Source organism: Mobula hypostoma, chromosome 25 (genome assembly GCF_963921235.1).
Source record: "Mobula hypostoma chromosome 25, sMobHyp1.1, whole genome shotgun sequence".
Taxonomy (NCBI): domain Eukaryota; kingdom Metazoa; phylum Chordata; class Chondrichthyes; order Myliobatiformes; family Myliobatidae; genus Mobula; species Mobula hypostoma.
Genome location: NC_086121.1, coordinates 18783020 through 18809344, shown reverse-complemented (window position 1 = coordinate 18809344; position 26325 = coordinate 18783020). Strand labels below are relative to the sequence as shown.

Here is a 26325-nt window from a genome sequence, read left to right as displayed (position 1 = left end):
TCTCCACCCACACCAATACCTTACCCCCAATACCGTGTGCTTTAAGTTTGCACACTAATCTCCTGTGTGGGACCTTGTCAAAAGCCCTTTGAAAATCCACATATACCACATCCACTGGTTCTCCCCTATCCACTCTACTAGTTACATCCTCAAAAAATTCTATGAGATTCGTCAGACATGATTTTCCTTTCACAAATCCATGCTGACTTTGTCCGATCATTTCACCGCTTTCAAAATTATGGAGAATAGGTACTGATAAGTTTTGGAACTAATCAAGCCAACCAGGAAGGAAAACTGAGAGAAAAAAATCCTTATGTTGACTAAAAGAGTAAAGATCAATCTTTACATGCCCTAAGCTGTTGGCCTTAACTTTAGATAAGAGCAAATGCCACTTTAAGTGATCTTTGTTTGGTTAGAATTAAGTTCATCTAATCAGAATTTCATTTTCTGCACATATATTTCATTTGAATTAAAACTCTTTTACTGCTTAATTGGCTGAATATCTTCAGATATTTGAAGATAATCAGCAGATTAAGTGGTAAAAGAGATTTTGTGCTCATGGTGTGTTTAACAATTATATCTCTCAGGGTTTTACAAAAACATGCAGAGTAGGAAGGGCCAAATTCAGTTTGTGTTGCCCTGGCCAGTATCCATGTGAATTTTTCCCATGGCATTCATGGCAGTGTGGCTGAGTTAAGAGGAATGGTGGGTCATCGGGACTTCCACTGTGGACGGGAGGACAGTTGAGTGCAGTAAATGGGGACCCTGGACAAAGATTCATGCCCACTCTAGATTTAACCAGTTCTTCTCCATCACCACTCTCCCCTATCTAGTAGAACTTGTCCTCACTCTCAATAATTTCTCCATTGGCTCCTCCCACTTCCCTCAGACAAAAGGTGTAGCCATTGGTACTCGCATGGGTCCTAGTTATGCTTGCCTTTTTGTTGGTCACATAGTACAGTCTATGATCCAAGCCTACACTGGTGACCATCCCCCACTTGCCAAGCTCGTCGAGTTCATCAACTTCCACCCTGCCCTCAAATTTACCTGGTCTATTCCTGACACCTTCCTCCCCTTTCTCAATCTCTCTGTCTCTGGAGACAGCTTATTCACTGATGTCCATTCTAAACCCCCTGACTCTCAGATCTACCTGGACTATACCTCTTCCCACTGTTACTGGTAAGAATGCCATCCCCCTTCTCTCAGTTCTTCCAATCCACCTCATTTTCCCTCAGGATGAGGCTTTTCATTCCAGAACAAAGGAGATTTTCTCCTTCTTCAAAGAAAAAAGCTTCCCTTCCTCCACCATCAACGTTGCCATCAACCACATCTCTTCCATTTCGTGCACGTCTGCCTTCAGCCCATCCACCTGCCACTGCACCAGGGATAGGGTTCCTCTTGTCCTCACCTACCATCCTACCAGCTCATATTTCTCTGAAACTTCTGCCACCTCCACAGGATCCCACCTCCAAGCACATCTTTCCCTCCCTCCCCACCCCTCCACTTTCTACTTTCTGAGGCATCGCTCCCTATGCTGCTTGACGTGGGGGGTGGGGTAGAGGGGTTTGGGGTTCTAGCATTTTTACTGTCACTCATTCTTTGGGGTGCCCTTCTGTTTTTGTGGATGTTTGCGAAGAACAAGAATTTCAGGGTGTATATTGTATCCATTCCCTGATATTAAATGGAACTATTGAATAAATACAGATGTTGACTTCAGGGCACCAGGATTACAGCAGGAGAAAATGCTTCATTGTTTTAATTACTTTTCACAGACTGGTGCGAGAACGCATGTGAAAAACTCAGCGAGATTAGGAACAGGAATAGATTGCCCACACAGACAAGCAGGCTCAGAGCCCTGTTTTGGAGACTGACAAAAAGCTGGAAGAACTCGGCAGGTCAGGCAGCATCTATGGAGAGGAATGAAGACGACAAGTGAAGAGGTCCAGAGGATGCCTGACACTTGTGTTGTTGGGAATCAGCGCTCCAGGTAACAGTCAAGAAGCCTAGAAAAGAAAGTTGCCGTCACGGTTTGAAATGTTAATTTCACTGGTGTTTGAGAGCCCTCAAATCATTATCTGTTTCATGCCCTTTCACTCTATGCCAAGCTCAGCATGTTGCTGGCAACAGCCATTTCCTGCTTTGGAGTGTTAGATCATTACAGCTAATTGCTTCACGTCTCCACAGTTTCAGATTTAACTCTCATCCTGTTGGATGCTTCAATCACAAACTGTCAAGCACTCATTGTTAGATGACGGGAAACAAATAACTAAATAATGAGATTCTGCAAAACTAACCTGCCTCCAAATATGCAGAAAATATTCGGATAAGATACAAAGTCTTGGTCTATACTGGAACAGTTCTGGAAGTCAGTTTTTTCCACAATTTCTAAAGCACTTAAAATTAATTTACAACCTTTTAGGAAGCCTTTTAGGACCGAGATGAGGAAAAACTTCTTCAAACAGAGTGGTGAATCTGTGGAATTCTCTGCCACGGGAAACAGTTGAGGCCAGTTCATTGGCTATATTTAAGAGGGAGTTAGATATGGCCCTTGTAGCTAAAGGGATCGGGGGTATGGAGGGAAGGCTGGTACAGGGTTCTGAGTTGGATGATCAGCCACGATCATACTGAATGGCGGTGCAGGCTCGAAGGGCCGAATGGCCTACTCCTGTACCTATTTTCTATGTTTCTAACAAATTAACTGTGCTTTTCGGAATAATTCCTCAAAATATCCGTGATATCTCTGTGTCTGACCAACATGTTATTGCATTTGTTACATCGATAGCTAGGAGGGCTATTTTGTTGAAGTGGAAGGATACAACGGCTCCCACTTTGTCACAATGGTTCTCTCAAGTGATGCTATGTCTTAGTTTGGAGAAAATTAGAAGCTAAACCTGTGAACCTATGTTTGATTTTGAGAAAAGATGGGGTTCATTTGCTCGTTATTATCATTTGAGTTAATTGATGGATTCTCCACGATCTAATTGTAAATTTTTGTTGGTACTTTCTTTTTTGCTGGCGGTTTGATGTTTTTATCTTTAGAAGCTTTATGTATGATGCGTGGCTCTGGGCTTGAACACCTAATGGGATTTTTTCTTTTTTCCCACTTTTCTTGCTTAGTAGGGTTCTTTTTCCATCACAAAAATTTTTCAATCTTTATATAATGTTTTTTTTCTTGAGACATTGTAAGTGTCTACTTCGATGTACTCGTGTTTATTTTGGAAAAAAATAATAAAAAGATTTGAAAAGAAAGAAAGAAAGATACAAAATCCATATTGTTAGGATATACGGACCTAGTGGTAGAATTGTATGGATGAGATGGAGGGAGCATATAATAGGAAATTTGTAGGCAAAATATAAGAAGTCAGTAAGGGGATCAAAGGATAGACAGATAAGTTATAGTATGGAGATACAGTGAATCTGGAGGAAAGACAGGAGAAATATACTTAGTGGCCACTTTATTAGATGTTCATTAATGCAATTATCTAATTAGCCAATCATGTGGCAGCAACTCAGTGCACAAAAGGATGCAGAGGTAGTCATTTGCTGTTCAAACCAAACATCAGGATGAGGAAGAAATGTGACCTGGACTACGGAATGATTGTTGGTGCCAGACAGGGTGGTTTGAGTATCTCAGAAACTGCTGATCTCCTGGGATTATCACACACAACAGTCTCTGAAGTTTACAGAGAATGGTTCAGAAAAACAAAAAAAAAAATCCAGTGAACGGATGTTCTTTGGGCGAAAACACCTTGTTAATGAGAGAGGCCAGAGGAGAATGGGCAGACTGGTAACTTAAATAACTGTGTGTTACAACTGTGGTGTGCATAAGAGCATCTCTGAATGCACAGCACGTTGACCCTTGAACTGACAGGGCTACAGCAGCATTAGACCAAGAACATACACTCGGTGTCTGCTTTATTTGGTACAGGAGGTAACTAATAAAGTGGCCAGTGAGTGTATATGGATAGGCTGTAAACTACACATAAACAGGGTATAGGAAAGTTACTTAGCGACTGAAACTCCACAGTCATCTTGTTTTGAGAATTTCAAATATCCTTTACCCTCTGGTTGAATAGGTTTGTCGCTTTGTTTATATTGAAAAGCTGAGCCTTTATCTTCAGACCCTTGCTCCAGACATCACAGTTAAGGACATCTGTTCTGCATCTATCCTGTCAAGTCCTCTTAAGAGTTCAGCATGTCTCAGAAAGATCATTTCTCATTTCCTATACTAGAACATAAATGCCCAAGCCTACTTCATCTTTCTTTTTGACAGTGGTAGCCATGGAGATGGTTAATGCATGGGTTGTTGAGGGAAGAGAGGGGTTAAGGAAGGGGTTCAGAACCTGGGAGGGGCATCTACAGAAACCTAAACTTGCTGAAGGTGCAGGTGTCCAAAACATGAGTCCCGGGCACCATTTTGTCCCTTCTGCCTCGTACACAGTGTTCACACCAGACATCCTTCGGAGTGATGTACATGCAAGGCAAATGAACAGAACTCCTGCAGCCAGGATTTACATTGTAATTGTTCTCACAGCAAGGTGACAAATGCAACCCTGACATTTAAAAGAGGGGGAGAGAGGGAGAGGGGAGGGGGGAGGAGGGAAAGAGGGATATATATACACACACACAAACTATATACACACACAAAGATCAGTCAATCCAACATCAGTGCTAGTGTGAAAATTCTGGAATCCATCATTAAGGACATGGTAGAGCACTTGATAAATACAGTAATAGGTTTGGGCAAAGTCAATGTGGATTTATGCAAGAAACACCATGTATGATACGGCTGTGAGCTGCTTTGAGAATGTAACAATCAGTTCGGAAATTATTCTATTCAGTGAGGTAATGGCAAGGATTATTTCTGGATGAATATGCTCATATTATTACATCTTTTTGTTGCCTATGTCTACCCAGTGCACAATCCAAATGATCAATATTTATGTGCACAAATTTTATAAATCCTTATCAAATAATTTATGTTTTACCTGTTGAGTAAAACACGCTTCCGCCATTAGTAAATTTCTGATTTTTCATTCCCCGTTGTTATGTAGCATCTAGGTCCTTCCAAGTCATTACTAGCACGAGGATGTTAAATCTGTCTGACCCGATAAACCATAAATGATCCCACGGGATTATTTGAAGCCCTGGGAATTTCACCACGGTGTACAGGCCAATTTTTATCCTTCAATCAGCACTGCTAACACAATTTATCTGGCCATTATCACGTTGTGTGTGGGAATTTGCTGTGTGAAGTGTCTGCAGCAGTTCTTGCACTATGATAATATCTATGACTCCACAATACCTTATTTGAATGTCTCACAGTCGTCAGAGGCATGCCTTAATTGTGAGACTTCTATGTAAGAAACACACGCTATCAGGCTTAGCTTTCAATTAAGTTATGTTATTAGCTTTACTAAAGAACGCAATGTTTCTTGTAAGTGAGATAAGACATAGGAGCAGAATTAGGCCATTTGGCCCATCGAGGCAGCTCTGTGAGTCTCTGAGAGATAAACTCTCGAGGTAGGGGAGGGGATGGAAGTAGGTTTTCAGAATCTGGTAGAGCCTTGCACTGTTGTTTAATCTTGCTGACCTGAAGGATGTGTGTGTAGATCCTTCAACCTAAGGGGCAAATGGGCATCCATCATTATTCTCTGGCTACTGAGTGAGCGGTTTGCCCTTTCCCCCCACGTTTCCTTGTACACAACCCCAACACCTGATACCCTCTGAGGCTTAAGCACAATGACTGCAAATGAGCCGATCTGCTACAGCCAGGGTTTGCAGTGCTGGCTGCAGTTGTTCCAATTCGGCAGTCAGCAGGCAAAGTGATCAATGAGAATCCAGCCTGACTGCAAGGTTATAAATGACTCTCCTTTATCTGGAACATTGGCTGTGCTTTGTAATACTAATCTCAATGAGTACTACCGCAGTAATTTGTTTATTCATGCTTCTGAGAGCTGAGTCTCCACAACAAACGCAGGGCTCTCCAGCTGCAGGGTCACTTCAACATAACAAATCAATCTTTATTATTGAACGCCCTGTTCTAAAAAAAATCAATAATCATCTCAATGAGTTCACTACTAAATTTGTGGTTTTTTAAAAATTTGATTCTAATTGCAATATTCTGATAATTACCATTTGATTCCCCATATTGAGAACTGGATTTGCTATGAAACAATCACTGTTAATGGAAACTAATACTTAACTTCCTGAAACTCTATCAACAAAGCAAAAAGAAAATCAAATCTGACAGGCAGCAACCACTTTCTAACTTTATAAGGGGAATCAGTTCACCCTGAGGTACATAACTGCTTGTTTAACCATAGTAATCGTAAGACACAGGAGCAGAATTAGGCCATTCGGTCCATCGAGTCTGCTCTACCATTCCATCATGGCTGATTTATTGTCCGTCTCAACCCCATTCAACGTGAAAGTGCTGGAAAATACTCAGCAGGCAAAAAGCAGCATTTTTGGAGAGAAATAAGACAGTATATTGATGCAGGGTCTCAGTTTGAAATGTCCTGTACTTACTCCCCTCCATAGATGCTGCTCGACCTGCTGAGTATTATTTATTTTATTTAGAGGGACAGCGTGGAATGGGCCCTTTCAGCTGAGCCACGCTGCCCAGCAACCTATTTAACCCTAACCTAATTGCAGGACAATTTACAATGATCAATTAATGTGCTAATTGGACTGTGGGAGGAAACTGGAACACTGGAGGAAATCCACCCACACACAGGAAGAACGTACAAACTTTCTTAATGAGGGTGCTAAAAATGAACTCCGAGCTGTACCATGGTGCCTCCTCCAGTTCCCCCAGCATTTTATGGGTGTTGCTCTGGATTTCCAGAATCTCTTGAATTTAGGAATAATATATATGGTTCTGATCTCTCTCCGACTAAGGAAGGACATTCTTACGATGTAGGGAGCATGATGCAAATTTTCTAGATTAATTACTGGGATGAGGGTGATTGTCCAATGTGGAGAGATTATAGTCTCAAGAATTTAGAAGAAAAAGAGGTCATCTCAATGAAACACACCAAATTCTCTTTAGGACACAAGACGCAAGGTTTCAACCCAAAATAATTACAATTCCTTTGCCACACCGATGCTACTCGAACCATTGAATTCCTCCAGCAGTGCTTTGGTGCCTAAAATTCTCATGGAGCTGACAGGGTGGACTGTGTGACTGGGTACCCAGAACCAGGAGACAGTCTGAAAATAAGGGATCAAATATCCGAGACTAAGATGAGAAAAATATTCCTTATTTAAAGCATAGTGAATCTTTGCAATTACCTACCCCAGAGGGCATTGAGTACCGAGTATAGTGTATTCATAGCAGACTTTGGTAGGTTTTTGGAGGCTAAGTAATTTGGAGGTTAAGTAAATTAAAGTGTTTAGTGTGGGAGACTAGTTAATGCTGTAAGATGAATTCATAGAACATATATAATGCTTCTTTCGATCAGTATGTTGAGGAACCTACATGGGAAAAGGCTGTTTTGGATCTGGTTTGTGCAATGAGAAAGAGCTAATTGATAACCTTGCTGTAGAGGTGGCTTTGGGGAATAATGACATAATATGATATTGAGATTGCAATTGATGTAGTTTATTAAAAAAATCAGGGCATGAAGGAACGAGAGGAGAGTTGGCTAAGAAAGGATATATTTGCCAGAGGGGAAATGCAGAAATAATTCATGATATTAGTTACAAGGACAGTGGTCTCCCTTGTGAGAAATCAAATTCTCTAGAGTCAGAATTATATTCTCTAGCATGACAAGATTGAGAGAAAATCACATTGAAACTTATAATATTCAAAAGGTCTTGACAGTCTAAATAGCAAGGTGAAAGAAGTATGTCCATTGATTGAGGGTGCTAGGACCGGGGGCACTATTTGAGAATAAGGAACAGGAGCTTCAGGTCTGAAAGGAGGAGAAATTTCTTCATTGGAAGGTGCAAATCTTTGCAATTCTCTGGCTTCAAGGCCGTGGAGACTAGCTAATGTGTTCATTCAGAACAGAGTCATAGAGTTAGTGGCGGAAGGTGGTGTTGACGTAGATCGGTCATGATCCTGATGACTGGTGCAGCAGGCTCAGAGATTTCCCTCCTGCTCCTTTCAAAGAGGTGAAAGGTCAGGCTTAATCTTAATGGATGTCAGAGCCAACACAAAGGAGTGGGTGGCTGCTCCTGCCTCTGTTTCTTAGGTTATGCGATAAAACTCATTTCTCCATCAAAATACTGATTACAGCTTTGAAGTATTTCATTTCCTCAAAAGCTTAAGTCAACCTGTGGGTGCGAAGGCTGCTAATGAATATAATATGGAAACACGAGGAATTCTGCAGATGCTGGAAATTCAAGCAACGCACATCAAAGTTGCTGGTGAATGCAGCAGGCCAGGCAGCATCTCTAGGAAGAGGTGCAGTCGACGTTTCAGGCAGAGACCCTTAGTCAGGACTAATTTAAGGAAGAGTGAGTAAGGGATTTGAAAGTGGGAGGGGGAGGGGGAGATCCAAAATGATAGGAGAAGACAGGAGGGGGAGGGATGGAGCCAAGAGCTGGACAGGTGATAGGCAAAAGGGATACGAGAGGATCATGGGACAGGAGGCCCAGGGAGAAGGAAAAGGGGGAGGGAGGAAAAACCCAGAGGATGGGCAAGGGGTATAGTCAGAGGGACAGAGGGAGAACAAGGAGAGGGAGAGAAAGAATGTGTGTATTAAATAAATAACGGATGGGGTAAGAGGGGGAGGTGGGGCATTAGCAGAAGTTAGAGAAGTCAATGTTCATGCCATCAGGTTGGAGGCTACCTAGGTGGAATATGAGGTGTTGTTCCTCCAACCCGAGTGTGGCTTCATCTTGACAGTAGAGGCGGCTGTGGATAGACATATCAGAATGGGAATGGGATGTGGAATTAAAATGTGTGGCCACTGGGAGATCCCTTGCCCATCCTCTGGGTTCCCCCCCCCCCCCACCCCTTTTCCTTCTCCCTGGGCCTCCTGTCCCATGATCCTCTCCTATCCCTTTTGCCAATCAACTGTCCAGCTCTTGGCTCCATCCCTCCCCCTCCTGTCTTCTCCTATCATTTCAGATCTCCCCCTCCCCCTCCCATTTTCAAATCTCTTACTAGCTCTTCCTTCAGTTAGTCCTGACGAAGGGTCTCCGCCCGAAACGTTGACTGTACCTCTTCCTAGAGATGCTGCCTGGCCTGCTGTGTTCACCAGCAACTTTGATGTGTAATGAATATAATATTTTGGTTCTTCAAGGACTTCTCAGCTCCCTCAGTGTTCCCCTTCTCCTCCAAACTACAAGCTCTATAAATCCAAGCACTGCATCTTAATCATTTCTTAAATGACCCTATTCCTTTACAAATGTATCTATTGGACTTGCATCTGGGAGTTGTGATTGCAATCTCCGACGTGTACTGTTTGCTTTTTTGCTCTCTGCTTCTATCATACATTCATGAGAGGATTGAATTGGGGAGGTGTTTTTGGCAAAAGTCACGTCCTACCCTTACCCAGTTCATCTCCAGCTTTCAGACAGATGAGTCAGCAATACCAAAACCCTCATGAGTTGGCCGCAAGGATGTCCATCAGGCATTCCCCTGTTTCCAGAGCCACTCACAACTCACACCTGTCTTAGCAGGGAGAACAGAGAGAGCTGATATCACAGTCCACTTCAATCCAGGTCAGTGCCAATGCTCGTTCCACAGGCTGGTTGGAGTTTGATGAAAGTGGCAGACCCATAAATTTGCTAAATTCACTGAAGTGAATTTTGAAAGGGTTTTCTTTAAACAAGCAAATGATTAATTCCCCAGTTCAAAGCCATGTTAATGACATTTTTTCAACAGCACAATGCCCTCACCTGTACAACCTAATGGCATTACTCCACAAACACCATTTTTCTTCATTCTTCTATGCAGTGACCAGTACAATAAGCAATAGAAACATAGAAAATAGGTGCAGATGTAGGCCATTCGGCCCTTCGAGCCTGCACTGCCATTCAGTATGATCATGGCTGATCATCCAACTCAGAACCCTGCACCAGCCTTCCCTCCATACCCCCTGATCCCTTTAGCCACAAGGGCCATATCTAACTCCCTCTTAAATATAGCCAATGAACTGGCCTCAACTGTTTCCTGTGGCAGAGAATTCCACAGATTCACCACTCTCTGCGTGAAGAAGTTTTTCCTAATCTCGGTCCTAAAAGGCTTCCCCTTTATCCTCAAATTGTGACCCCTCATTCTGGACTTCCCCAACATCAGGGACAATCTTCCTGCATCTAGCCTGTCCAATCCCTTTAGGATTTTATACGTTTCAATCAGATCCCCCCTCAATCTTCTAAATTCCAACGAGTATAAGCCTAGTTCATCCAGTCTTTCATCATATGAAAGTCCTGCCATCCCAGGAATCAATCTGGTGAACCTTCTTTGTACTCCCTCTATGGCAAGGATGTTTTTCCTCAGATTAGGGGACCAAAACTGCACACAATATTCCAGGTGTGGTCTCACCAAGGCCTTGTACAACTGCAGTAGTACCTCCCTGCTCCTGTACTCGAATCCTCTTGCTTTTAATGCCAGCATACCATTCGCCTTTTTCACCGCCTGCTGTACCTGCATGCCCACTTTCAATGACTGGCGTATAATGACACTCAGGTCTCGTTGCACCTCCCCTTTTGCTAATCGGCCACCATTCAGATAATAATCTGTTTTCCTGTTTTTGCCACCAAAGTGGATAACTTCACATTTATCCACATTAAATTGCATCTGCCATGAATTTGCCCACTCACCTAACCTATCCAAGTCACCCTGCATCCTCTTAGCATCCTCCTCACAGCTAACACTGCCGCCCAGCTTCGTGTCATCAGCAAACTTGGAGATGCTGCATTTAATTCCCTCATCCAAGTCATTCATATATTGTAAACAACTGGGGTCCCAGCACTGAGCCTTGCGGTACCCCACTAGTCACTGCCTGCCATTCTGAAAAGGTCCCATTTATTCCCACTCTTTGCTTCCTGTCTGCCAACCAATTCTCTATCCACATCAATACCTTACCCCCAATACCATGTGCTTTAAGTTTGCACACTAATCTCCTGTGTGGGACCTTGTCAAAAGCCTTTTGAAAATCCAAATATACCACATCCACTGGTTCTTCCCTATCCCCCCACTAGTTACATCCTCAAAAAATTCTGTGAGATTCGTCAGACATGATTTTCCTTTCACAAATCCATGCTGACTTTGTCCGATCATTTCACCACTTTCCAAATGTGCTGTTATCACATCTTTGATAACTGACTCTAGCAGTTTCCCCACCACCGATGCTAGGCTAACCGGTCTATAATAACTTACTGTTCCTACGCACAAATACCAGGTTTCCCTTTTAGATTTGTTTGTTACATCTGGATGTCTATTCCACTATAGAAGCAGTGAGACCCTCTTTTGCACTGCCGGTGTTTGATCCCTTTCCACTTACACCAGGTAAGTCCTGTGCCAGATGAAATTTTACATTCATTTCTTATTACACGTACATCAAAACAGAGTGTACATTGTTTGAATTAATAACAAAGCACTGTCCCTGGAGCCATTCTCACTGCACTACTATGCCCTGACAGATGAGGAATGAAGAATTGAGGAGGAAAAGAGCAGCTTACCAGATACTTACCTCACCCAAACCTGAACCAAAGCCACTCCAAACACTAGCCCACTCACACAATGGCCAATCCATTTGCACTTGTGTTATTTTTATTCATCTTTTCAAATGAATGCCACTCAGTGATTGGTCACAGCCCAACTCTGAAAAAAACCGCCGCTAAATTCTGCCTTTTTAATCTGAAGTGTGAACCTGATTGAAAAGGTAGATCTCTTGTCATACTCCTGCTTGATCTGGGTTTAATTTCAAATTTCTAGCATTTTTGTCCAGAGATTCACACTGTTTGCTATTCAGTGGATATTTAGCACCTAGTATGAAATATTCTTTACAAATTCCCCTTAGAGTTAAGAGTAACACTCACTGTTCCTATTGGACTGTATTGAGTGAATGGACACCCTCTCATGTCAGGATAGAGGGCTTCAGTAAACATTATTCAGCACCATTCATCTGGTGCAATTCCCATCATTATCTTTCCACTATCCCACATGCCCTCACCATCTACTGTATGAGCCAGCAACCCATTCCAGTACACAAACAGCATTCATCAATATCTATCATTTTTGAGGTACCATTTCTGTAAAGGATAAAAGAAACTAAGAGGGAATGTAACATTTAAAATCAATTCTGGATTTATTAGCCTCTAAACAAAAGACATGCTTAAAGGTGTTCGTTTAATTTCATTGAGCAAATTTGGAAAGCACCAGTATCTAAATCCAACACTTAGTTCCGGGTAGAACTAAGATTCCAGCAGTGATTCCTGTACCCAGCTTCTATATGCCTGCCTCTTAACTGCCACCTAATGACAATAGTCCAGCACTGCAAGTGGGCAGTGCAAGAATCGAGTCCTTTTCAACTAAAAGATCTTTTAAACTACCATAAGGAAAATAATGTTTCTTAAACGGTTACATTCCAGTTGCTCTTCTGATACACACCACTTGGCAAGTGAGGACATAAAAGCAATGGTTTAGATGACCTGATCCAAATGTTAGCACTAAAGTTTTACACTAGATTAAGCAACATTCTCTGGCTTGAACTGTCTTTGAGATAGTCTGAGGCATGGCTGATAACAGGCACAGCATCAGAATTTTATGAACCTCTGGCTTCTCCGGTGCACAAGAGAAAGACAAGTTATTGAGGAGTTCAACTGCACCTCAAGTTACAAAACTCAAATGAAGCAGTGCCCTTGATAAGTCTATAGCCCTGATTTGGGCAAGGCAGCAATAGCTTATAGTTGGAGTCTAAAGGAAAAGTGGAAATACAGGTCAGACACAGACAGAGTTAACAGACCTTCAGTCAAATTCAAGCCCAGACACAGTGTTAGCATTCAGCACAGGAAGGACTAGCATCAGGTCTGGTTGCTAAAACAGGCAAAATAGCAACTCAACATACCTATTGCTCATTTCTGCTCTGTAAATAGCCGCTAGAGGAGGCTGGGGAAAAGTTGGAGTGAGATTAAGACAGCGCAAAATAAACACAAGGTAGAACTTGGCTTGTATAACTTTACTCACCACAACTCTGAACTGATTCTATGACCTACAGAACCATTTTCAAGGATTCCGCAACTCATGCTGTCAGTATCTCTTATTGCACAATTTAGCTTCTTTTGTTTATTTGTTGTCAGTCTTTGCTTATGTTTGTCGCAAATTCATTTCATATCTTTACTTTCCTATAAATGTCTTCAAGGAAATGAATCTCAGTTAACACATGGTAACATACTGTACGTACTTTGATAACACATTTTATTTTGACTTGAGAAAATAATATGCGAAGAGTTTAGCTAAGAGAGGGAAAAGGCTTGCATGGATCATAAATGCTGGCATTGACCTCCTCCCTGTTGGATCCAATTGCTTAATTCTTAGATTAAACAGTTTAAATGTTATTTTCTTTGCAGTTTAACAATTATCTGCTTATATTTTAAATAGTTCTTATATGCATATAACAGTTTACTATGCCTCCAGTGGCTATACGAAGTAGAATTCTGGAAAGCTTTAAGTTTGCTTGACTTAAATAAGGCTTTCTTATTGGTTATTTTTTTAATCTATAATTTTGAATGGAATTTTCCTCATCTCTATGGGTATAAAATGGCTAAAAACAAATCAATGCCATCTTAATCTTCTTAGTGTTTAAACTTCTTTATTCCTAGCTTTTTCTTCACTAGTAGACCCCTATCACTGTCTGTTCAACTTATCCTTGATCCATCAAGTCCTAATAAAATGATTATGAAGCAGCAAGTTTTGTGTCTCTTTCTCAACTTCTTAAAAGTATCTTGTATTAAAGCATTAGAATCCAACAAGTGGCGTAGTTGGCAGGATACTCCAAAGTTTAGAACTTGGAGCAATCAAAGACAAAAGTGGAATTTTTAGCATGCAACGAAAGTAGTAAGAACTTCCCTCTGTTCTTCTGTTTGAGAAAAAGGCCATGGTAACATACTGTATACTCGCTTAACATTCTCGCTTCAAATATCAGATGGAAATTTATTTGCTATTTAAAAAGAAAGCCAGTAGTGAAAATATTAGTTCAACAATCTATTTGGTTATAACTTATTCAGTTATAATCTATTTTAGTCACACGATGATCTATTTTGTTACCTATTTGGAAGGTGGATCAATCAATTGTTGTTGGATCAACTTATTTGGTTACAATCTATTAATAAATCAAGATCACACTCCGAGGAATAAAAGGAAAGTGTGAATTAAGATCAAATAAAAACAATGGCTAAAGTCATGTAACTTAATAAGAGATCTTATCTGAATAAAATATGTTTGATAAAATTATTGAAAAAGTCCAGATAAAAAAATACCAACTATGTTAAGTTTATTAAGATCCCGAAAATACACGAGAGAAACAAGAAATCAGGAAAATGTGTGATAGAGCCGTATAGTCAGTCTATGTAAGTGACTGAAAGAGTTAACGGGATAAATCTTTTATTAATCAACAGAAACATGAAACTTGTGATAAACTACAAAAACAGCATAATAGAGAAAGTAAAAAGCCTAAAGAACAAATCTTTACATTAACCAAATGAGCAAAAGAACAACACTGTCATTCAGTTGAAGCACATTGTAGAGTTCAGAAGCAAACTGAAACAAAATGGAAAAGCGCTGAATTGACTTCAAGTGGGCAGTCCTGCTAGTGACACTACTACTCCTACTCTGACTTGGGAAACACCTACTTCTGAAGCTCTGCCTGAGGAATTATGGTTCACATCAAACAGTCTCCAGGGACAAACCCGCCATCCAGACTCCAGAGAATTACAGTCTACATCGGACAGTCCTCCTAGACAATGACATTATCTGAACTCCAAAGAATTAGTCTACATTGGGCAGTCTCCCAATACAGCCACACCATCTGAATTAGATGGACATGACATGGAGTCTACGGCAATTCATTCGAGGATGACAGCAATAAAACAGTAAGATTGACGGCTGTATGACAGCTTGCTCCAATAAAGACTAAGGGAGTGAAGACACACAGGACTGAAGATGAAACTATTGTTAATCAATGTTTTGACAAGCTATCCCCTTTTAGTGGTAGATCCATCAACGACTTTTCGATACTCCGAAGCCATCACACAAGTGACTTACAGTTGATATAGCCAATGAATTCTGGTCTACCTTAATCAGGGATTCCTAATGCACATGCAGTACACATTGTCGCCTTTAAAGCTTGAAGAGCTTCCAGTTGTTCAGCAACTGCAGTCACTTCTGAGTTCGTGCAACCACAACAGAACATAGGTCAGTTCATATGCTGAAATTGCTCAACCAATCATCAATCTGCTGAGGGGCAGCAAGCTCTCAGATGACCCTGTGACTCTCAATGAAGGAAAAGAAACTTTTCAAATTTAATGGTGGCGTTGTGTATCGCACCTGCATTAGGAATCCCAGATAAGGGTAGACCATTTACCCTGAATGTCAACAAGAAACATGGCTACTTGACAGCAGTCTTAACTGAAGAACATAGAGACCTACAGCGTCCTGCTGGTTGTTACTCTACTAAATTAGGATGGGATCTGTGTTTGTGAGCGGTTCCGGCAACCTACCTGGCAGTCATGGCTGCTTCTAGCATCATGCTGGATCAAATTTTAAATGTTCGATGTCCACACTCGTACACACTTTGATCATGAATAGGGCCTCTCAAGCAACAGCTGCTCAGTGATGCTGTTCTGGCGGCGCCTAATACCATCATTCAACAAGCAAGTCCAGTGAATTCAGCTACACTGTTACCGTCGGTCATGGAAGACTACGATGACCACGACTGTAAGAACAAAAACATGCCATGAAGAGACAAATTATGACAAAGAAACGGCCTTATCGGACCCGGACCTGATCCTGTGCACTGATGGCTCCTCAACGATTGAGAAAGGAATTCGGATAACTGGATGGGCGTTTGTTTGTGAAAATAAAGCTCTGTGCAACAGGCAGAACCGAAAGCTCTGATTGAAGTCCATAAGTTGTCAGAAGGAAGATCAGCTAATATCTGCACTGATTCTATGTTTTTGGAGTTGTTCATAATTTTAGAAACTTATGGAGACAAAAAGGATTTCTTACTGCAGTAAGAATCTCAAACAAGAATGGCCAACTAGTACAAGAACTCATGAATGTTATACAACTGTCTTCAGAAGTTACTGCATTAAAATGTAAAAGCCACTGCTAAATGACTGTAATGGAAAGCCATAGAAATGCATTCGCGGATGAAAATGCCAAAAGGGTAGCAGAGGAAAAGAGTAAAAAAAAAGTACCAATAACATATACAATGAACCCGACAACTGGAATTAAGAAACAAAGTTAACTCTGGATCACAGGCGAACATACAAAATATTTGAGAGTTGCAAGCTCAATGCTCTTCATGGGAAAAGTTGTTCTGGCTAGAGAATGGAGGGAATTTAAAGTCATAGACTGTAGCCCAACTATGTTGCTTCCTTATCTGGCAGAGCTGATACACTCCATAGGACTTTTAGAGTGCAAAGGATGATCAACAGATTCTCCCAATCCAAAGTTCAGGGCACAACCTTGACAAACATTTGAAATTTGCATGACGTGCCAGAAAACGAAACCTGGAGCAGTGGAAAAGTTACCACCATTTAGCGCTCCTGATCCACCTGGTCCATTTTTACACTTACAAGTAGACAACATTTCTTTACCAAAGTGTCAAGAATACTCAGATGTACTTGTAATCGTGGACAAGTTTTCAAGACGGTTGGAAGCTATTCCAGTTAGGAAAACCCACTGCTACACACAGAGCAAAACTCTGATCAAGGACGATATTCCTAGATGGGATTGCCATGACACATTGACTCTGACCAAGGAACACATTTCACTGTGAGTGTTTGTCAAGAATTATGTCTACTGATGAATATTGAATAGTCTTTTCATTGTCCACATCACCCAGTCATCAGAGCCAGTCGAACAAATGAATGGAACTATCAAATGACTAAGTATCACAGCGTATCATGGCCTACGGTTCTTTATATGGTCTTATGTAGCATCAGAGCAAACCCAAACAAGAAAACAAAGTCCATTCGAGATGCTATGTCAGTGCTAAGAGCCCTCAGTCTCAGAGAGGCTGATATACATTATAGCAGACAGTTTAGTTAAATATTGTGTAAAATTGAGCCAAGCTATCCAATCTGCTTCTCAATGAATTTCTGCTACTTAGGAAGATCAACAGAAGAACACACTCTGATTCCTTGTGAGTGGGTCCTGATTAAGAAACCAGAAAGGGAACCACTGGGAGCTGGACGTGAGGGTCCTTATCAAGTGCTGTAAGTTACCAACTCAGCGCTGAAAGCAGAATGTAAAAGTAATTGGATACACACCAGCCACTGCAAGCGAGCCAATGTGGTACCCGACAAGGACAGCAAGTGTTAGTAACCCCTTGGCCACAGTACCTACACTGTTGGCTACAGTGAGTAGATCACTAACCAGCTAGAAAACTTCAAGCAAGTCGACAACTACTGAACATTATGAAGTTAATTCTAACATCAGTTGTCATATTTTGCCAATTTTGCCTACTGACTATATTAATATTCATACTAATATGCCTCATCATAAATTACATATTTTTATTTATCTCAAGGTAATCATTGATAGAATAATTCAAACTCACATAACTGTGCCTATTAAGTTGCCTAACCATGACATATCAATACTTAGATGAATATATACCCTTTGATATTTCATAAGTAGATTTTAATTATTTTATACGTAACATAGGTACCATAAGTTTCTCTGTCTCTTTTATTTCAGATGTAATGATTCTATATGTGTAATTTAGAATCAATGTTAACTTGGTACTGCAGTATAGAATAAGCACTCTCTCATAGGTTAATTCTTATCTATAATTTTGAATGAAATTTTCTTTCTCTTTTTGGGTATAAAATAGCTAAACACAAAGCAGTGTCATCGTAATCTTCTTAGTCTTTAATCTTAGCTTTCTCTTCACTAGTTAACCCCTAACACTGTCTAACTTCCCTCTGTTCTATCAACTCTTAACAAATATGACCGTGAAACAAGTTTTGTGCATTTTTCTTGACTTCTAAAGGAAGCTTGGATTAAAATGTTAGAATCCAACACCTCCCAGTCACCTTCTAAGTTGTCCTCCTTCCCCACCTCCCACCTTCTTATTCTGGCATCTTCCCCCTTCCTTTCCAGTCTTGCTGAAGGGTCTTGGATCGAAATGTCAACAGTTTATTCATTTCCGTAGATGCTGCCTGACATGTTGAGCTCCTCCAGCAGTTTGTGTCTTGACCTCCTGTGCCAAGAGCATATTTCTGCACGGCAAAATTATGTCATTCGAAATTACCCAGAACAATCCCCTGATACCAGCAGAAACTGGAAGTAGAGTTAAAATTTGAAAGAACAACCGCTTCAATTAGGTAACATTTGAGTTGAAAAGGGTTCCACTGTGCTCAGATGAACTGAAATAAACAGCCAACTGTTACGATATAAATACGACATGCCATCCCATCTTGCACTGTGTCTGGGCATTCTGAGCCATCATAATATTCTAATGAAATACTGGGAGATACACAATATTAAAAGACACTGGCTTTAATGTGCAATTCTTAGTCCACTGGGAACAACCCTATGACAACACTACTTGCTTCTACAGATACAGGTTGAATTCAAAGGGATATCTCATCATTTTGTTGCAGACAACACTCCGTTAAACACAGCTGACTGTAACTGTCCATCTGCAGGAGACAACTGCTGACCCCAGCCCCTAGGCAGCTGGTTGCTCATCCTCCGCAGCATTCGCAGCCTCTTCTTCCGATGCAGCCTCTGCCTTCAGTGCTTGTGCCCGGTGGAATCTTTCTGCGTTGGTCACTGTCATGGGGTGCAGAGGGAAAAAGCCAGACAGGCCTAGCAATCAAACAAGGGACCGGTTAGCGTTTAGTGGATCAACTTCCAGTTTCTCACAGTCACATGGCATGGTTATGTGTTCTTCAGCCCATACGTTAATCCCATTTTATTCTCCCGATATTCCCACCCACTCCCCCACATGCTACTCTTTATCTACACACTAGGACCAATTTACAGTGGCCAATTAATTCACCAAGCTGCCTACTTTTGGGGTGTGGAGGAAACCCAGAGGTATCCTGGATGGTCACTCGGTACAAACTCCACACAGACCACACTGGAGGTCACTGGAGCCACGAAGGAGGAGGTCCACCATCCACGCCACTGGCTCACTGTTGGAACTGAGACACGGACAGTTTGACCTTTAAGTGAGGAACCCTTTGCCATCTGTCCGTCCACCCAAACTACGCCCTCTCTGGGGTCACGTATCCCGGCTGACCAGATCCAGCGGGTGGTTCACAGTGCAACAAACACAAAATTAAACTGGACACCAGCTCCCCCGGTGTTAGATCATGGGACAGCACTGCCTGCGATGGCTCAGAAGCACATCGAAAACGTTCCAGCCTGTGTCGGTGGGACAGGGAGGGTGATGTGGGGACTGTGCTGTAGTTACCTACACCTGACAGGATTAGGCTGATACCTGAGATCTTCAACATCTTGTCTCTAGTAAATGACTATTCAAATCCCAGATCCTTCTGAAAGAGGAGTAACTCAAAAAAATTAGTGAGGAATGAAACACAAGGGGCACTCTTACCTAGCAGCTTGGCGACTGGCTTCGTCATTTGTGCGCCACAGCCCAGCCAATACTTGATCCTGTCCAAATTCAAACTGATCAGCTTCTCATTGAAGACATTGGGCATGGGGTCGTACGAGCCCAGCTGCTCCAGGTACTTGCCATCTCGGGCCCGCTTGTTGTGCGCAGCCACGATCTTGTAAAACGGGCGATTGGTGCATCCGCCCAGAGCCAGGCGGATGCACACGAACCCTCGGTGGTAGTATTTCAGCAATGCCGGAGCTGAGGAAGAAATGACACAAATTCTTCTATCACCTGAACTGAGGCCACCTCCGCCCCCCCCCACCCAAGCCCTGCGCACTGAGGGGATGCCGCGAGGAAGCAAGTGGTGGCTGGGCGAGGTAGTCCAAGGGCAGAAGTCTCCAGCTGGCTTTCAAAGGAGAAAGAGGCAAACACTTATTAAAGAGCTGATTATTGACTACAGGAGGAAGAAGCTGGAGGTCTATGAGTCAGCCCTAAATAGGGGATCGATGGTGAAGTGGGTCAATAGCTTAAAATTCCTTAGCACTAACATATCAGAGGATCTGGCCTGGGACCAACACGTGTCATCACAAAGAAGGCATGACAGCACCTCTTCTTTCTCAGGGGTTTCCACAGATTCAGCACGTCACCAAAACCTTTGACAGACCTACAGGTACAGAGTGGAGAGTATCCTCACAGGTTGCATCACAGGCTGGTGTGGAAACCTCATGCCCAGGAAGAGAAAAGGCCACGGAAAATGATGGACACCGCCCAGTCCATCACAGGCAAAGCCCTTCACACCTTTGAATACTTTTACATGGAGCACTGCCACAAGGAAAACACATCCAAAGACCCTCACCACGCAGGCCGTGCTGTCTTCTCACTACTACCATCAGGTAGAAGGTACAGAGGCCTTAGGTCCCACACCACCAGGTTCAGGAATAGTTATTACTCCACAACCATTAGGCCCCTGAACCAGTTTGGATAACTTTAATCATCACTACTCTGAACTGACTCTCTATCAAGAACTCTTTACAACACATGTTCTCAGTATAGTTTTTTTAAATTTACAGTTCGTCTTCTTTTTCACATAGGCTGAAAAATGGGCTGAAAATGGCAGATGGAATTTAAGTGCAAATTGTGGCACTTTGGGAGGAAAAACCAAGGTAGGACATACACAGTGAACAGTGGGGTACTGAGGAGCGCAGCAGAACAAAGTGATCTGGGAATACAAATCCGTAATTCCTTGAAAGTGGCATTACAGGTAGATAGAACCATAAAGACAGCTTTTGGCACATCGATGTTATAACTCAGAACATTGAGTACAGGAGTTGTGATTTTATGTTGAATCTGTATAAGACAATGATGAGGCCAAAATTTGAGTATTGAGTGCAGCTCTGATCACCTACCTGCAGGAAAGGTATCGGTAAGACCGGAAGAGTACAGAGAAAATTTACAAGGATGTTGCCAGGGCTTGAGGACTAAGTTATAGGAAAAGGATTAAAAGGTTAGGAAGATTTTCCCTGGAGCATAGGAGCATGAGGGGAGATTTTATAGAGGCATACACGTTCAAAGTAAATTTATTATTGATGTACATACATGAACCATATACAACCCTGAGACTAATTTTCTTGAGGGGATGTTCTCAATAAATCCATAACAGAATAACAACCATAATAGAATCAATGAAAGATGGCACCAGCTTGGGCTTTCAACCAGTGCAAAAGACAACAAACTGCGCAAATACAAAAAGAAAGAAATAATAATAATAAATAAGCAATAAATATCGAGACCATGAGATGAAGAGTCCTTGAGAGTGAGTCCATAGAATGGGAGAACATTTCAATGATGGAGCACATGAAGCTGAGTGAAGTTATCTGCTCCGATTCAAGAGCCTGATGGTTGAGGGATAGTAACTGTTCCTGGACCTGGTGGGGTAAACCTGAGGCTCCTGAACTTCCTTCCTGATGACAGCAGCAAGAAGAGACTATGGTCTGGGTGGTGGGGGTCTCTGATGATGGATGCTGCTTTCCTGTGACAACGTTTCATGTTGCTGTGTTCAATGGTGGGGAGGGCTTTACCCACGATGGACTGGGCCACGTCCACTACTTCTCATAGGATTTTCCATTTAACACTGGTGTTTCCACACCACACATCTACAGAAGTTTGTTGAAGTTTTAGCTGTCATGCCCAATCTTCACAAACTCCCATGGAATTGAAGGTGATGCCATACTTTCCTCATAATTGCACTTGCGTGCTGGGCCCGGACAGGCGTTCTGAAATTTAAAGTTGCTGACCCTCTCCACCTCTGGTCCTCGGACCAGGACTTGCTCATGGACCTCCGGTTTCCTCTTCCTGAAGTCAGTAATCAGCTCCTAGGTCTTGCTGACACTGAGTGAGAGGATGTTGTTGTGGCACTACTCAGCCCGATTTTCAATCTCCCTCTTGTATGCTGATTCGTCACCACCTTTGATTTGCCCTACGATAGTGGTATCAACTTGAATATGGCATTGGAGCTGTGCTTAGCCACGGTCATAAACGTAAAGTGAGTAGAGCAGGGGGCTAAGCACACAGCCTTGTGGTGCATCTATGCTGATGGAGATTGTAGTTGCCAATTGAACTGACTGGGGTCAGCAAGTGATGAAATTCAGCATCCAGTTGCATAAGGAAGTACTAAGCACAAGGTCTTGAAGCTTATTTATAAGTTTTGAGGGGATGACGGTATTGCAAACAGGCTTTTTTCCACTGAGGTTGGCTGAGACTAGAACTAGAGGTCATAGGTCAAGGATGAAAGGTGAAATGTTTAAAGGGGGAACTACTACTTCACTCAGAGGGTGGTGAGAATATGAAACGAGCTGCCAACGTAAGTGGTGGATGCAGGTTTAATTGCAACATTTAAGAGAAATATGGACAGGTACACGGATGGGAGGAGTATGCAGGGCTATGCTTCATGGGACTAGGCACAATAAGTCTGGAACAGACTAGATGGACTGAAGGGCTGTTGTGCTTTATGACTATGGTTGTCTTCCTTTGCCTGCTTATGTATAGTTCTTCGTAAACTCTATTATATTTATTTTTTCCTCTGTAAATGTAAAGGTAATATAGGGTAACAGATATATGCTTTGTTAATAAATTTACGTTGAACTTATTGGAGAATGTTCCAGAATTGATAGTAGTCTGACTCAGTCAGCAACACTTGGGCTCAGAACCTATACTGAGAGGGTGATCAAACTGAGACCTCAGCTCCATGATCGTTGCTGTTAACAATGCCACAGCTCTGTAAAAATGTCATGTCCCGACCACATTTTCCCTCCACCAATACTATTAAAAACAATGCAATTTTTAAAAATTGTTTCCTTGCTTTATGCAAAATTGATGCTGTTTTTTGCCTAGTGCAAGGCATCATTTCAAAGTAATTCACTGCCTGAGAAGCACTTTGAGATGGGATAAACTGCCACACAATTCCAGTCTTTTCAGTCTCAGGGTTCTGAGTATTCACAGTGAAGTTGGGAATGACTTGCCAGGGAGAAGACGAGAGTCGGACTGAGAAGTGTTGATGACAGATGGGGGCAAGGTGAGGGAGCACCCAAACTACAGAACCTCAAGTACTGAAAGGTGATCAAGGGAGCAAGGGTTCATTTCCTCCAGCTCGATTTCTTAACGGCTGAAGTAAGTAGAGGGGCAAGTGGACAATAGAGAGATGGAAAACTACATGTAAGGAGAGAACAATTATAGGGATTTCAATCATAAACTGAGAACTGAGGTTATGTCATCTCGTTCATAGAGCTGAGGCATTGTCAGATGCACAGGGTTACAGTGGCTGACCAAGAAAGATTCAGCCTTAACCAGGAATGGATGAGGTCAACGAATAACTAGAACTGCGACATGGAAATTTCCGCCAAGACTAACAAATCACTTTGGTTGTAAATGTAGGACTACAACCAGGAAAGAGTGAAAATATCATGGATGTTTTGGGGAAGGGAGTGGGATTAGAAACTGCTAGGCACCAGAGCTCCCTCAATTTCCTTGCAGAGACATCAAGCATAAACGCAACCCATGTAAAATGATCTGACCTTGCGGACAGAGTTAAACACTTTCTGAGTTCAAAGCTAACGACATAATCTAGCTGGATGGCACTAAATTCCAACAGGCTGTTTAACAATACTTACAAAGATGTACCATGATTTTCCTCTTCCAATTTTATGCCTGGGGAAAAGGGAAATGAATAAAATAAATTAACAATAAAATTAATTTACATTTTTTATTTGAGAATAAAATTAGGAGAAAGCTACATAAGGCTGACAGGCCAAAACAGTTTCTATTAGCATCTTATAGTCTTATGGCATTGGTTTCAATAGCTTTCTTCTGGCCGGTGAGATGTTATGGATTATATCACAGCATTGTCTCTTTTATTTTTATTCTTGCACTTTATTCGTTGTAAAGCCCTTTGAACTACATTGTTTGCATGAAAAATGCTCTATAAGTTATTAATATTATCCCTCTGCACTGCAAGCTTCCATGTTATTTAAGTGTTCAGTCTTTTCTATGCACATCAAGGTGTCTGTGTTTTAAAATATAGTTAATTCCCATCCTGAACTTGTCACTTTCTAATCCTCACATTCAAACTCTTTCCAAAAGGAGTGACAGGGGAAAGATCAATACCCTAAAACCCAGGTTGTTTGCCCCCATTTCACATTGACCGAGAGTTCTGATATCTACTTAGCCCCAAACAGCCTTTCTAGCAGAGACCAATTAACAAAGCCCAGATCAGAGACCTGAGCACCCTGTACCACAGCATGCAATGTCATTGAAAGCTAATAACCAATTTCTTATATTAGATGTGCTGCAATTATAGGTCCAGTATTTCCAAATGAAAACTCATCATGTATACAATGTTACATCGTCACAATCTGGACAGTGCCAGCTCGCATTTATTGCTCATCCCGATCACCCTTGAGAAGGTGGTGAGCGGCCATCTTAAACTACTGCAGTCTGCATGATGATTCTTCCAGGTACCTGCTGCCCTTGTCCTTCTTAGTAGCAGAGATAATGGGTTTGGGAGGTGGTGACAGTGCAGCCATTAGAGGGCATGAATGTTCAGGGTGGTCAATGGTGGTGGGGGGTGGGGGGTGGGGGGTGGGGGGGGGAAGAATGTCAATTAAATAAGCCGGATAGAATTGAGCTCCTGGTGCTGCACTCATCCAGGCAACTGGAGAGTGTTCTATAACACTCACAAGTAGATTGTAAGATATAGAAGGAAATCTGCAGATACTGTCCTCTATCAGACTCCCCCTTCTCCAGCCCTCATCTCTTTCACCAATCAACTTCCCAGCTCTTTACTTCACCTCTTCCCAGATTCACCTATAATCTTGTGATTCTTCCTCCCCACTCCCCCTCCCACTTTCTTACTCAGCCCAAAATGTCAACTGTACTCTTTTCCACAGACGCTGCCTGGCCTGCTGAGTTCCCCCAGCATTTTGTGCGTGTTGTATAGGATGTAGGAGCCTCTATAAGAGGTGAGCCATTCAGCCCATCGAGTTTGCCCATTATTCAATCCTGGTGCATTTATTTCCCCTCTTAGCCTCATTCTCCTGCCTTCTTCCTTGACATCTTACTAATCAAGAACTTAGCAACCTTCTGCTTTAGATGACTTAGCCTCCACAGCCATCTGTGGCAATAAATTCCATAGATTATCATCCCTACTCATCTCTGTTCTAAAGGGACGTCCTTTTATTCTGAGGCTGTACCCTCTGGTCCTAGACACTCCACTAATGGAAACAACCACTGCACGCCATTCTATTCAAGCCATTCTATTCAAGCCTTTCAATTTTGCCTTTCAGAAAGTGGAACGGTTTTGGAGATTCGGGAAATGAATCAAATGCTGCGAGACGTCTTATAGCCGCGTTTTGTTTAATGCAGCTGAGCCAGTTGAGTTTCTGGCCACTGGCATTTCAACTCTTACGAAACTGATAGTGAAGGGTAATTGCACTGAGTATCAAAGGGACACGATTGTTGGAGCTGGCCAGTGCTCCGGAATAAGAGGGGGAGGAGGTTGAAGAGACCGCGACGACTGCCCTTCCATACCGTACACACGCCCTACAGCTGAAAGAGCTGCCTACAGAGCTCACGGCCGGGACTGGGCACCTGAGCATACCCGTTCAGTGGGCTCCCAACCCGGCTCTCCCACTTACCTTCACCACTCTCCGACTCCCCAGCTCTCAAAGCTGAAGCTTGGACGGCGCCATCTTGCCGCACTCTGAACCGGAAGTCGAACCGTGGAGCGGAGTTGTCAATCACGGATTGAATGAGAAAATTGGCGCATTGTTTCTGCAGGTTAATACGGTTGCTGCCGGAATTCACAGAGTGAATTATAATACAGGTGTTTGACGATTGAAAACTGCTACACTTTGAGGACAAAGCAGCAAATTTTATTATGCTTTATCAATACTTTGTGGTTTTTTTAAAGTTGTTATAGCCAGGAATGATACTGGAGACAAACTCCCACTACCTATTAAATGTTCCCAGTCGTGCGATTCAAATAGCCTCAGACAACCATGTCCAGCTCCTGGCCTTC

The 26325-nt window shown here is 42.3% G+C and overlaps 1 protein-coding gene across 1 annotated transcript; it reads right to left on the bottom strand.

Moving 5' to 3' along the window:
- Positions 1 to 14446: 14446 nt before the first annotated feature.
- Positions 14447 to 26013, bottom strand: mrps16 (mitochondrial ribosomal protein S16). Its single transcript, XM_063033416.1, has 4 exons — positions 25943 to 26013; positions 23921 to 23957; positions 19752 to 20012; positions 14447 to 19000 (listed from the first exon to the last, which is right to left on the bottom strand). Exons 2-4 carry the CDS (start codon positions 23931 to 23933, stop codon positions 18861 to 18863), a joined length of 414 nt encoding a protein of 137 aa, XP_062889486.1. The 5' UTR covers positions 23934 to 23957; positions 25943 to 26013; the 3' UTR covers positions 14447 to 18860.
- Positions 26014 to 26325: the final 312 nt, after the last annotated feature.

Excerpts from the sequence above, each read along its gene's own strand:
- mrps16 (XM_063033416.1), bottom strand. Across the intron at positions 19,001-19,751 it reads GCCAGTCGCCAAGCTGCTAG|GCCTGTCTGGCTTTTTCCCT; the intron begins GTAAGAGTGCCC and ends TTTGATTGCTAG.